The sequence below is a fragment of the Vidua chalybeata genome, chromosome 7 (assembly GCF_026979565.1).
Source record: "Vidua chalybeata isolate OUT-0048 chromosome 7, bVidCha1 merged haplotype, whole genome shotgun sequence".
Lineage (NCBI taxonomy): Eukaryota > Metazoa > Chordata > Aves > Passeriformes > Viduidae > Vidua > Vidua chalybeata.
The window spans coordinates 22,716,440-22,730,991 of NC_071536.1; the positions used below are offsets into that span (position 1 = coordinate 22,716,440).

Genomic DNA, 14,552 nt, shown 5'->3' on the forward strand with positions numbered 1-14,552 from the left:
ATTGAGTATTCTTAACAAACTAAGCTTAATTTATTAGGCTTCTAATATACTTTGAAGAATTTTTAAGACTAATACAGCTACTGCAGAAATGGAGTTGTCTTTTGACATAATATTTTTCAAAATTACACGCACTCTGTTGAAATTCTATTTAGCAGGTAAGATGGTGAAAGTTCATTTTTCCCCAAATTCCCCTATTGTATACTGATGACATTTCTCATAATTCTGGGTTCTTGTACAATGATATAGAGCCTCTTAGCACACTGTGCATAGATACACCTGTTAGTGTAATAAGTTACATTACATTCTCAAGTGAAAGCAAACTCCTTTTGCATACTTTTTCTCTTCTGTGCTCAGGGCACCCTAACAAGTGTCATTGACAAGCAGAGGAGGATGTGGGAAGGAGCTTGGGAAACCTGTGCTCCTTATGCAGGCCAAGAGAATTGCTGGTTTTAAATTGAAAGTGGAATTTTTATTCCAAGGGAAATTGCAAGCAGGAACAAATTCTACTCTAAAAATGATCAAAATACCTAATTCTGATAAACTTTGCAGAGTGCTTCAGAAACAGTCATTGTTCTTATAGCTGGGATTGTTGTCCACCTTTTTCCCAAGCTTAGTTGCTGAGATGTCTGTGTGCTCACCTAGCAGACTGGGCTAACCAGGTACTGAGAAGCTGAGAAACTGGCAATAAGAAAAAGAAAATAGAAACTTTCCTGAGGGATGTTTTTGTTTTAGTTGAAATTGCTTATATTTACAGAAATGTACAGGTTTTTTTTTGCCAAATTTGTTGATCAGCTTTCATTAGTCTTCCATTTGTCGCATTCCAGAATAGAATAATATTAAATCTGATGTAATATTTTTATGTTTGTCAGTTGGGGTTTTGCTGGGTTTTTCTCTCTTTTTTTTTTTTTTTCCTTTTCCATACTGTGCTAGCCAGCAAGCCTAGCACTGACAAGGCAACTGGTCTGCTCTAACTGGTCTATATACTGAGAGAGTCCCAGCTTACATCTATAACATGGTGTCTTATACATACCAGGATTTTAACTGCATGGGATTCTTGTCTATAAAGCACTGTTTTCTGGCTTATTCTGTGGTGCCACTGGGAATATAGAACAAGATCATGCTTGAAATTGTTGGTTTTTGTCACTTCCATCTATGTATGAGTTTGCAGTCCATAATTATAATCTATATAAATTGTTGCATTTTGCATAGAGTAAAGGGTACTAGGATATAAAATAAAGTGATTTGTGTGTTTGTTATAATAGGATGTTCTTTTCTCATTTTCCTTATACATGTATAATACATTTTAGGTATGGGAAAATTGTATCCACAAAGGCTATTTTGGACAAGACTACAAACAAATGCAAAGGTATGTATATTTTCCTTTATACTGTGCTCCCCTGAAAGTTGTAACTGATTCTATAAAGTGTGTTAATGTTGCACTTTAAGTTCATTTTACCTTTGTTGGTTTGGTTTGGGTTTTTTTTCCCATTCTTGCTCCTAAACAAGTTTTATTCTTGCTAGTGGTTGGTGTATTCAATGCATTTGCCTCCAGTGGAGCTGGCAGACAGCCGGTGTCAGTGGTGCAGCCAAGCCAGAGTGAAGCTGACATGCACAGTGCTGGCTGGCAGCTTGCCTCTATTTTAAAAACAAAAATGGAGTTAAAAGCATCTTTTCCCCTTTTGCCTGGAGAAACTAGGGAAGTTTGCAGATGACCATTCAACTAAACTAAGCATCTTAAAAAATTATACATTGTGGAAATAAGCTCCATTGATTAGTGTAGCTTGAAGCAGCACTTAATTACATGTTCCAGTACTCTAATTGTGTTTTGTTATGTTCTATTGAATGTATTGGGAGCAAAGAGAGGGTTCATTTTCAATGAAGTAATTGCAGCTGGAAAAAAAAAAATTAGAACTCCTCTAGATAAGCTGAATATATCAGTTCATGGATTTTCATCACTCACTGCAATTGCAGCAGTTCAGATCCCAGCATGTTTGTGGTGGGAGAAGGCGTAGTACCAGACACTGAAATACCAGATTTCAGACTTTAATTTTTTACAGTTAAGAGGTTAATTTCCAAGCAAAGTGAAATATTAAGTCAGCTGATTGAGCAGTGTTAATAAGCATAATGCCCATGAACGAGCAGAAAGCTGAGAGGCAGAGGGAGGAGAGTTCGTCATTAATTAAGACTAAGCTTTTGTGCAGAACTTGGAAGCAGTGCAGGGACATAGATTCTGAACTCCCCATCTTAAGCAAATTAAAGAGGCACTGACAGTTCAGAAACTGAAATTTCTAGAAATTTTTTTCCTAGCTTGTATGCAGTTGCCATTGTGACTAGGAAAGAGGAGATGCCCTTTTCAATTATTTTGATTAGTTAATGCCTATGATTGTACTTACCTGATTTAGTCTGTCCATTCTGTCAGTTCCTGAAGTATTCAGTAGTTTTTTTAGAGATACAGAAATTCTCACATTAATTCTTTGAGAGGTTTAAGATGACTTTTCAAAACAGAATTTAAATCTCAATGATGAAAAGCAGTAGCTAGCAGCCTATTGTGACAATACACTGCAAGGTAAGGCTCCAGGGAAACTCACTGTGTGTCACTGAAATGGCAATGGGAACATAAGTAGGCAGAATGCAAATATCTGACTGGAATTTAACCAAAAGATTGACAGCATCTCTGGCTTTTGCCAAAAAACACACCATGGGGTTTAAACTAACTGGAACAACAAGCAATTGAGTTTCTGTATCATCTGGAAGGTGGCAAAGCCAGCTTTGATGGCATGCTTGGTGTCAGTATGTAACTTTGTCTGTATTACACCCTGCAGCGTGTTGGTGATAACCCAGGCTGCCATGGGTGTGGAGAGCTAGTTTGGGGTAAGGGAAGTTAGTCTTGCCTTGGCAGCACAAAACTTGATATGAACTAATTCACTTTGTTTCATGTCAGAATTTAACAATCCACACCACCACGTGTTACACAAAACAATATGCTGCTTTCTTCAGCTTCTTGGCAGCATAAATAAGCTTGCAGTGATGTACAGGGATGCTTGAGTTGTTTTTCCCAAGTTAAGAGCTTTAAAACTTGTTCCATTATAACATTAGACAACGTTTTCTCAGTACAGATATATTGTAAGAGGATTGTAATATATTTTGAAGAAATACTTACATTTTCTACTTCTCCAGAGGTTGTTCTATTGTTAGTTTTTTTGTTTGTTTTCTTTTACCCCAGCTTTAACTCTGGAAAGGGATTTTATTAATACTTGGGCCGCAAACTCGAAAAGATGGGGATTGAAAAATGCAGAATGAGGTTTGCAATAACCTCGTCTAGTGGAAGTAGCTTCCAAACTCTGACTGCTTCTTGGTGAGCCTTTAGCCTCCAATTCCCAGGCTGGATTAAAAATCCCATGGATTTAAGTGTCTGTTAAGGCCAAGGTATATTGCAATTTGGACATCCTGGAATCCCTTAGTTACGTTATCTTGTTCAGAATAAGAAAGGAGGTTATTGTAAATATATGGAATTTGTTTCAATTGATGTTGAGCTTATTTTAATATTTAAAGATTGCATTATATGGCATAGAAAATGCTTTCAGGACAGCTTTTCACATTCTTTCAATAACAGGAAAAACCATTTGGTTTCACTCACTTTTAATATTAACTGTCTTTTATGTATATGCAGTGAGATAAGTAATTTACCAAAAATTGGGTAGATATGTGTATTTTAAACTAAATTCCTCTCCCAGTTTTGAATAAACAAAAAGTAACTTACAGACTTACTTGTCATTTATTCAAACTGCAATAAGAATTTACTTTGGAAAAATTAACAGATGATGCTTTATTTGGTGATCTCTGAAATAATCTGCTGTTAGAGGTTACATACCAGATAATGCAAAGCAAAGCACTTTACTGCTTGCTAGCAATTTGATCAAAATTCTCATAATGAGTGGACATGGAAATGGATTTGTTCCACTAGGGCAGATCCCCACCAGTTCAAGGTTTAAGAACTTTGCTAGGTTTTTTCGGGGGGGGGGGGCAGGGGGCAGAGTCCATGAAGACCTGGAGTTCAAATTGGCCCCCTTGAACAAGAAAATTGTATTAAATAACTGTGCCAGTAGCACGACTTGCCTGTGAAGTGTTTGTTTATAAGCTGGTTGCTGTCTTGTTACCAAAATGATGTTTTCTCTTTCAGGTTATGGTTTTGTTGACTTTGACAGCCCAGCAGCTGCTCAGAAGGCAGTTTCTGCTTTAAAGGCCAGTGGAGTCCAAGCACAGATGGCAAAGGTGAGTTAAAATAACCAGCTAATTCTTGCAATGGGTTGTGAAGATGAACAAGATTGTACAGTGGCACAACAAGGGCAGTGTGGAGTTTCCAGCTGCAGGGCCCTTTACAGAGAGCACAATCCTCAAGCCATGTGATTATTAAGGTAATAAAATGGAGACTTTTGTCTGCCATATCCCAAATAATCTCAACTAATTAAATAAAGAAGCATGAAATTGTAAAGTCTCCAAACTGATCTTGTTGCATTTATCAGTTTATTCGTAATAGTCTTTTCCATTGGCTTCATCAAACAAAAGTTTCACAATGGTTTGTAAAAACTGCAGCAGGCTTAATGAATTGCTTTACAGCACAAAGGTACAAAAGGTTTAATAGATTGTCTGGTTTTTACTAAGGTTAGAAGCCTTGTGATTTAGGGATTAATTTTTAAGTATACCATGGCAAAATTTAACCTTTGAACTTTGTTTCAGCCCTTCTAGTATATTTTCAGCTAATATAAGTAAAATTTGAATCTGAGCATTCATGATAGATACTTTGAAATTCTTAGCCAGCTCTTGGCTGACCTACTTTTGCATCAAGGCAAAACTAGGAATTACTAAAAAAATAACAGAATGAGAGCTATCTTCTTGTTCTCTAATTTTTAATGAACCTTGCCTCTGAACCAGTTTATTAGCCAGATGTGATCTTCAGAGCACCTTCAGGGCTCTTCTATGTAGTTAGGGCAATGATACTTTAGTAATGATACCGTCATGCATTCTTGTTGGGTCAGATGACCTGGTTCCAAAGGAGAGCCATAAACACCTCTACAAATTAGTTACCTAAAGAAAATATTATCAGTATAATCTGTTGATAGAATTCTGGTACCTCTTAAAGCAAATTTATTTTTAGTTTGAAAATTATATACTAATTTAAAAAACCTAAAATCTGGTAATCTCAGAGGCTTTTTTATTAAAGTAGTCTGCTAAAAATCTAACAAATCTTTTATAGTTATCCACTAGGTACAGATTTTTTTCAGATGAGATATTTTCCACAGCTTCTCAGCTAAAGAGAACAGTTAAGCTAACAACATAAATGTCTTTGGATGGATTCCAGGGCAACAAAATGGAAACCATATGTTTCATACTTAATGCGTGTTTCATTACAGCCATGACACAAACATACATGCTTACTGGAAAACACTTGGGTTTTTTTTCCTTTTATAAGGTTTTATGTATGCTTAATAAAGACCATTTATTTAATATTTAGGTTTTAGGTGATCACTTTAAAATATGCCCCAGATTTTTCAAAGTTTTGTCTGCCATCTTATGATTATGATATCTAGATAGGAGAGGCAAAAAGAGATTTTGAAGTAAAGTAAATTAATTTTCTTAATGAATTTTGATGTCTGATTTAATTGTTTGCTTGAGTAGATGGAGAAGCTCTAATAATTAACTATAGTAACCTAATGAATAGTTTCTTAATCTTTTTAATAGTATATATTTCTGACTCATTTCCTCTGACAGTTGCAAGATCAGTAATAGTTCTTCTTGTTAACATTAATGAAATAATATGCGCCAAAATATCCTACAGTTTTGGGTATTTTTCTGACCCTGTGTCAAGCTTGATGACCTGTGGGAAACCTGTAACTATGAGGTTTGCATTCCAGTGAAACTTGTTCTGCTTCTTAACGCAGAGAGAGTGTTTGAATTATTAAAAAGACCAACCCCAAGATCAGCACAATGAACAATACCACAACAAACAGTCACTAGTGACTATGAATTTGAGTGTTTTGATTTTTGTCTGTTTTGAGCCATTGGATTTTTTTTCCCCTGGCAATGCTGCTCTCCTTTCGTCTGAAAAATCCTATCTCTACTTAGATGCTCCAAACTGGGAATGGCCAGTCAGAGTTGCTTTGGCAAGATTAGCAAATCACACCCTTCACATGCAAGACACTATAAAAGTTTGTGTTTATGTGATTAGTATTTTATCCTTTTGCATGTCACCTGTGCCATGGAGTGGTGGTCCTGCAGTGACATTGCTTCAGGCTTAATCCTGAGTGTCACAGAGAAGGATTTCAGGAGTTTCCTGCCTGTCTGGGCAATTGATTTCCTTGCTGACTACCACAGCTGCGGCAGTTTCAAAGAGGAAATCCATGCCTGTTGGGGTGATTTATCCATGGGAAAGTGTTGTAATTACCCTGTACCCAGGGTATGAGGAGCAGCACAGCTCCTTGGTGCTCTCACCCTCCCCCCAGACATGGTTCCTGACCCATAGCAGCTGAGCAGGGAGGAAAATGTTCTTGCTGAAGCCACATTCTGACTCTGGCTGCCATAAAGTCCTTTTTGCAGTGTCCTGCTGTAGCTCTTGGTCAGTGAGATAAAAACTACTCACGTCAGGAAGTTCATCTGCAAATCCTACTTTAGTGGAAGTAGTTAAAATTTTTATATATTAAAATTTTTTGTTTTGTAGAGGTAACTTCAAATTCCAGTTATGTTATTTTTAAAAATATTGAGTAGTGAATTGCATTGTGATTATGACTATGATGATGATGATTTTCCTATCCATGGGGTAAAATCATGCTGTATTTGGCAGTCTACTTCCAAGTTGATCTGAGTTGAGAAAAATCCCACTTGCTATGTTTTGCTACTGCTGAGCAGAGTGGGAAGGCCCAAGGCCCAAGATATGACTTCATGCCAAATCCTGCCAAATCTGTTCCGGGGGTCACTGTTGGTGGAGAAGTGGCCACCACTCAGAGGAAATGCCACGATAATGGAACCCTGTGTTAGTCCATTGCTCATGAAATACCATATCTTCAGCTATTCTGCTTTTTCTGAGATCTGAATTGAGAACCCTTGGCTAAGACAAAGCAGCCTGGGAAGAGTTTTGCTTTGTGCTGGTTACCAGTGTCTTCTGGTCACTGCTGAAACAGATGTTTCCTTTTGGCCAGAAAATGTGGCTAAGGCCTCGCATAATATGATAATTGCATAGCCAGGGGATGGGAGTAGTTTTTGGATGGAAATTTAAAATTAATATAACAAGTTCTTGCTCCTCTCCTCTTTTCCACTTGAGTATTGCTAGTGGTAAGTCCATCTTTTTCAGGGTATGTAAGTGGCTGTGGAAGGGGATCAGATGATGTGAGCTCTACTGGTAACCAGTGTGTTTCAGGACCCACCAGTACCAACCAGTAGGTTAGCTCTTACTCAAGAGATCAAATACATGTCTTGCAAGAGTAGTGTTATTTCTAAAATAGTTAGTAACTACTGGATGTCCAATTTTTATTCTGATTCCTTTTAATTTATCAAAATTTCTTTTCTTAATGTTCTTGTTCCTAGAGGAGTGATTATAAACCAGGAATCATAAGTTCAAAAGCTGTGATTGCATAGAGCTGTGCAGTCTTAGGTAAGATTAGTAATAGTGTTGAAAAGCTCTGACCATTTTGTTTGTTAGAAAAGTTGTGGTTGCTGTCAGAGTGATTCTTTTGAGAACCCTCTTCTCTTCCCACCACCCCACAAGTAAAAGTGAAATAATTCTAGGTTTCTACATTATTCAGAGCAGGCAGAAAGGGACTTTGTGTATAGGAAGACAGATGCACACAGAAAATCAACTATATATTGGTATTTTGAATGGAGATTTAAAATACTGAGACCTTGTAAGGATATTTTAGAAATGGTGAGGTATAAATCCTATGGAGATATCAGACACTTAAGTTCTCATAGGCTTTTGACTTTGAGGTTCACATAAAGCATCCAAGTCACTGCTCAGATCAAGTTCTGTCTCATCAAATGGTGTTAACTGAATTCACCTGTAGCTACTGAAGCAACTGTTTCAAATGGAAAGTTGACTAATTCTTAATTTCCAGATGTAAACTAATGTATAAATATAATAGGTAAAAAAGAGCTACTAAGTAAGATAGTTACTAAAACCCACAGTTCTTCTCATCTTCCTGTCTAGCAAACTTAAGACAGGAAGAGAATCATGTCTGCAACCCAGATAAAGTCAGCGAGAGAATATCTAAATTATACTGACAGCAATGTAGAGCTGCACAAGCCAGCTAGAACACCAGTGTGGCTCTGCCAGCTCAGACTTCATTGAGTGTTAACTCCTTCCTGGCATGGCAGGGACATTTGTACAACCAGATTGTTCATCTCCTGGTAGGTTGACAGATTTCTGAGATAATAGTGAAAGGCTTATATCTACATAAGGAATTACCATTTTTTGCAAAGACCTTGCAATGTACTTTAGGCATCACAAGAAGGATTAATGGACATTCTCACAACTGAACTTCAACCACGTGTTGAAAATTAGTGTACTGTCCTCTCTTTAAAATGGTTTTAGGCCATCCAAGTCCAACACAGCTGTGATGGACTCGATGATCCTGATTCCCTACACTTTGTTTTGAAGACCTTGTCTTCTCATTTCTCTTCAATTCTTTCTCTCCTCATGAGATTTGTAGTTCTTCATATGTGCACCTTCACTATAAGATAGTCAAGATAATTTATGACTTAAAAGGTTGATATTCATTGTTTTCCAGTTTCTGTTTTCCTGTTTTTTTTTCCCTATGGAAGCATAACCTTTAGAAAACATATACTACTTGCAATAGAAACTATGAAAGTAGTCCATGGACATGGAAGATTTCTGTGGTCAGTGAGACTTGTTAATTTGAGCCAAGGAATGCTGTTCTATGTACTAATGTGCATTTTTGTGGGAAGACTCACTGTTTATCCATTCAAAGATTTCCCCAGAGCTGCACATTTTTAGGACTTAGAACTTTAGATTTATAATGTTACCATTTCCTCCCTAAAGCCTTCGCTTCCGCTGACACAATGAAGTGTGGTCCTGCTTATTTGTATTAGTTCTCACATTAACTTATCACTAAATACTTTCAAGTATTTTAAGCTGTGCAAAAAATTAGGACCATCTTAACAATTGTTTCTTATTTGAATTGCGTCAGAATAACAATGTGCTGACAATGTAAAGGATGGTCTCCCATCACATACTGATTTCCACCATTCTTAAGAGACAATTTGTGTTTTCTGGAGTGGTCTGCAGACCTTCAAAGCATCAGACCAAATTCTGAAGCTTGTAACATGGGAGTGGGTATTAGCTTATGATGAATATGAGCCTATTGTCTGAGTTCATGTTGATCCTCTGGAGTGCAGAGATGACCTGAATTTGCAATCTTAATATTTTTCACTCATGGTTACTAAGGAAGAATTGTGATGTACTCTTCATGTGCAGGTAGCTTTATCTTTCTTTCCTAAGCTCTTATACCTTAAACTTAATCTAGGTGACTTTTTTCCCAAGATGAATTGCCAGATCATATAAAGTGTGAACTTGGGGAGGGAAAAGCTGCTTAGCTGCTTGTCCTCATCTCTGTAGCAGAAATCAAGGCTTTTCCACAGCTAATAAGCATAATGTATTGGAGGCAGCTCTTCCTTTATGTTGCTGATGAAGAACATGGTTTTAAATGAGCAAAAATGAGAAACAGCTAACTTTTTTGAGGTTCAGTAATGTATTGCTTATAGTACTTGTCTTCAGTGTGACAACCTTCTGGAGAATAAAATCAGTTTTCATTCCTACAGAGCAAAGTAAGAAAAATAGTTTAGGTTACCATAGTAGCTAGTGCACTTAATCTAACTGGAGAAGGTAGGTATGTTGCAATTTTTTTGTTCTGCATCTGGGCTTCTGAATGCTAAAGAAAGATGACAGACAAACTGGAGCTAACTCAAGCAAATTTCTATAGCAGTTTTTAGCAACTGTCTTGAAAAGTTTTCTTTCTACCTAGTTTGTGCTACTTTTTGTAGGTAATAGTATTAAATCTTACTGTAACTGGTTTTAAATAAATATAATAAATGTTTCTCCTTATAATCATAAAAGTTCTTCAAAATCATTATAAAATAAATTGAAGGTAAGCCAGATTTTGCTTACCTGGGAACTACATTACTATCACTTCAGGAATTGCAAGTGCACTAAATAGACAGTTAACAAACACTTGCATTGAGTAAAGAGCTTCAACCCACAAAAGTCTTATCTCAGTTGCTAAGTCGTGCTGTGGCTTGTTCTGACAAGGGTCTGGTGCTTTTTTTTGAGCAGTGGTGGGCTCATTCAGGGCTCTCAGGGAGCACCTTCCTGCCCTTCTAGCAAAGGGAAAGCAAAATCACTGAGAAATAAAAAGGGAATGTATTAATGAAGTGATAGATTGATCACAATGCTTATTGTAGTTAAATTCTTCTTCTTAATACAGATGTGCCTGTAAAAATAAATTTAAATGTTTAGTCTATTAATCATATGCAGTTCTAGAGAACAAGTGAAGATCATGGTAGTGATTTCTCCCTGAATTGTGTGGTTAACAATCTGTGGTCAGACAGCATTAAAACTGTGGCTAAAACAGACATATTTCAGTGAGACACTGGCCAATTGTAAATTTTGAAGTAGTATCTATATGAAGTCAGACAAGCATTTAATCCCTTCCCTATCAGGCAGAGGATCTTCCTTGCTGTGAGCAGTGCCTAGTCACATGTTTCTGAATGGCTGTCTGTTCACTCTGACCTTACACAGAGCAATAGAAAACAGATGTCCTTGCATTTTGCCAAGTTTCTTTCTTGCAATTTAGGAACAATTCCACACGCACAGGGAGGTTTTTGTTAATTTCTTTCAGATGATGGTAGAGCACTTCACATTATGTAGGAATCCTGATAACCTCTTTCTTCAGAAATAAATATTGACAATTAATTGTTCCTGTTATTTTTATACGAAATGCTGTATCTTATGATCTTTGGGAGCTCTTCGGGAAAGAGCAGCATGTTACCCTGCACGAGCTCTGCTCTCCATCTTTATATTGTTACGTTCTGGTAGAGAACTTCTGGAGACACAGCTCAAGGTGTTTGGAGAGAAAAGACTGATAGAAACTTGATGACTTGCATTGCTAAAAACAAGACTTGCTTGTTTCCTCACTAATATGGATACTTACAGTAGCCCACAAATTCCCTGACGTTGCCCATAATCTGAAAATGCTGAGCAATTTCAGCATCTTTCAGGATCTGCTGAAGGTTCTGTTAACTAAGGAAAACCCTGCATGAGATATGAAGACACTCAAATTAAGCAGTTTTCCTCAATTGTATAGAATTCAAAAAAAAATATATTCAGTAGATTATATGTTAATGGAGGCTTGCTGCCCAAAATTAGACACTGAGTTTAGTAAATCTTTTTGATCATCTCCATAACATAATGTAAATAATTTCAAGAGATTTAAGCTATATAAGGGGAAAGTGGCTTATACAATTTCATGGATTTTAAGCAGAGGAACACCCACCTTTAAATCCTAAGAATAATTACAGTGTATAGGCAAGGTTTGAGCTGAGTTATGTTAGAAGGTATTTTTTGCTGGTTTCACTTTTTCTTTTTTCTTAATTCCAGAAGAGGAATTAAAAATTCAGATATCAAAGGAATTATTTTTCTTTTCTGTGACAGAATAGTAATAATAATGTGAATTAAGCAATGGTAAGACAAGTTTTGGTAAGGAAAAAATTCACAGAACTTGAAGTATTAAACTCCTGCTTGCCAGAGAGAGAGGGGGATAACTTAAGTTGTATGTCTTTCTCCTAACTTTCTGAGTTTTAACTGTTAACCTGTAACCATTTTCCATGACAAAATCTTTCCATAAAGGCAAACATCTGTTTGTCTAGTGCCTTCTGTGTAAGATAGCACAGAGATGGAAGGAGAATCCTGGTTGTGGCTGCTATTTGGAAGTCAGCTTGGAAACCCAGCGTGTTCCAAGGGGAAGGAGCTAACTTGCTGCTTGCAATCTCCCAAAATGTACCCAGATATCTGTTTCAAGGTTTAATAGCCTTCTGGACATGACAGAAGCTGCATGGTGAAATAAGTTATTCACAGGAAGAGAGGAGGTGTTTTGCACATTAATTGGTATAAGTCTTCCACTGTCAAACTGTATAAAATTCCAAATACACTCTAGAAAAATTTCAGTCGTGGTTTGCATCTATGCCAACAGTACTAGGGGCTGCAAATGAGTATTGTAAATTAGCCCTTTTGTGAACCAATGGCAGTCTCTTTCTTTTCTTGAAAAGTGAAGAAGTGAATTAAATTAATCTGTCCTGACTTAGTTGGACTTGTGATCTTTATGGGTCCCTTCCAACTTGAGATATTCTGTGGTTCTGTGATTTATTCTTATAGCTGAACTGCTGCTGTTCCCCAGGGTGGCCGTGGGTTTGCACCTGCAGTGCAGATACCACCTCAATGCACCGTGGAATGTGTTTGTTGGCATTTCAGCTATTTTGCTGGAAGAATTACAGATGGAAGAAATTTCAAGTTGTATTCCAGGATTTCAGCGAGACATCCTCATCTGTTGGCAGCTTCTTTGCTTTTTGTTTCCCTCCTGTGCCTTCTATCTTTACCAGTTCTAGCTATGGACATGTGTAGAAGTGTCTTCAAAATCCCCTTTGTCTGCTGTGGTCTGTGTGTTCCATCAAAGAATCAAATCCGAAGTGACTGAATCCCAGGGAGTATTCAGGCTGAACTAGACTGATGTGGAGGTAGGGTCAGGAAAACAGAAGTCATTTCCAGTCAGCCATTCAGCATGTACCTGACCAAACCCTAATAATTAATAATGCAAAATACAGATTGTTTCATGGGCCACAAGTAAAATTTTTCCATCACAAAATGCTTTCTGTTCAGAGAAAACAATTTCCTTAGAACAATTTCCTCAGATCCACTTCTTTTTCTCTTTTTTCCCAAGAGCTTTGTAATGTGGGTTAGTGGTGAAGTTGCTAATTTCCTTCCAAAGTGCAGCACTGCCTTCCCTAGCAGTAGTGTTACACGATTTTGTGGCAGGAAGTTTTCCCTGGTAGGTGGATAAGTACAAGCATCTAGTGCCCAGCATGTGCAGTGGATGGCAGCAGGGCCTTGGGCCCCTTTTGGCAGGGAAAGTTCATGGTGTCATCCTGAACACAGTGCCAGGATAATGGGGGAGTCTGGTAAGCCCTGGGCTGCAACAGGAGCCCGAGAGAAGGGGAGTGTGCTCTGCCCACTTACCTGAACAGGTTTCTCTGAGTTTCTGCACTTGACTGAATTTCTTTCTCTGTTGGATGATGCTGAATGTGGTCTTTTGGTTGCTTAGTTGGTTTTTGTTCTTTTGGGGTTTTTTTTTTGGTTTTTTTTGCATGTAAATTACACTGTTACTACTGTGAACAAAATGGGGCCTTTTTATCTTTTCAAATATTAAATTTTTTAATGAGAATACTTTTATTCTTACTGTTATTCTAGAATAAAAACATTAGGAAATTAAATGAAAACATGCAAAGAGTCCGACTTTCCAGCTGATATACTGTTTTAGATTATTTAGGGAAGTTTTAGGATATTTGTCTGCAATATATTTTACAGCCTATAATAAAATTAAAACATTAAAAACTTTTCCTTTCAAATACTATTTGGAATTTCAGAAAGTCTTGCTGTGGCTCTAAGTGCAATTTTGTAATGCCAATGCCTGAAACCTCCTTTGAAGCTTTTGCTAATAGAACTCATTAAAGAAGGAAGTTAAACCTACACATCTCAAGTTGCAAAACAAAATTGCCTAATACTATCTAAGTAACAAACCAGTTCTAACACTGTGAAAGCTGTTCTTCATCTCACATTCCTGCCTGAGGAAATTTGAGCTGAATGTCAAGATAAAACTACTGTAATGCTGCCCAGCAATTAATATTAATGTCAGCTATGGCCTCACAGTGAATCCATTTTCTTGTCTTCTCCTTCTGTTGAATTTTCTAATATGAAAAAGAATTCAGATATCCTATGTTAAGATAATTTGAACCCCAAACTTGCCTGTGTACTGTATAGATTCAGTGTTATTTTGGATGTCTCTACTAGGTAACAAAAGAAAAATCATACAGGGTAATCAAATGTCATTTATAATGGACCATAAAGGGGCCAATGAGGGGGCAACACCTCGGAGCTGGAAAAGGTTGTTTTGCAAGATATGTGGGATTTTAGTGTGGCTAGGAATTACAGTCATACCAGTGGCAGAGGCATGCACATCAGGAGGATGAAATGGAAGAACATTTCCCTCCTATAGGTATTTTATTCCAATTTCTTTAAAAACCTTTTTGGAAAACTTCAAAACATTAACTGTTTTGAACTGAATGTGAGGCTTGGGGTAAAAATGCAAATAAGTAAAGGTTTTTCAGCCTAAATTTGCTTCCCCATTTTTAATTTTCATTAGTTTTTGAAACAGAATCATTTCTTTCTATGCCTAAAGGTGTGACCTCTCCCCAAGCATCAACATTTTTTTTTTTTG

At 37.1% G+C, this 14,552-nt stretch overlaps 1 protein-coding gene across 4 annotated transcripts in view; it reads left to right on the forward strand.

The window, feature by feature from the left end:
- Positions 1 to 14,552, forward strand: part of RBMS1 (RNA binding motif single stranded interacting protein 1) — a 143,273-nt gene that overhangs the window by 100,857 nt on the left and 27,864 nt on the right. For all 4 annotated transcript variants that reach the window (XM_053947727.1, XM_053947728.1, XM_053947729.1 and 1 more), the window contains exons 3-4: positions 1,308 to 1,366; positions 4,181 to 4,272. In XM_053947727.1, coding sequence (XP_053803702.1) covers positions 1,308 to 1,366; positions 4,181 to 4,272 — 151 coding nt within the window. The remainder of the gene's footprint in view (positions 1 to 1,307; positions 1,367 to 4,180; positions 4,273 to 14,552) is intronic.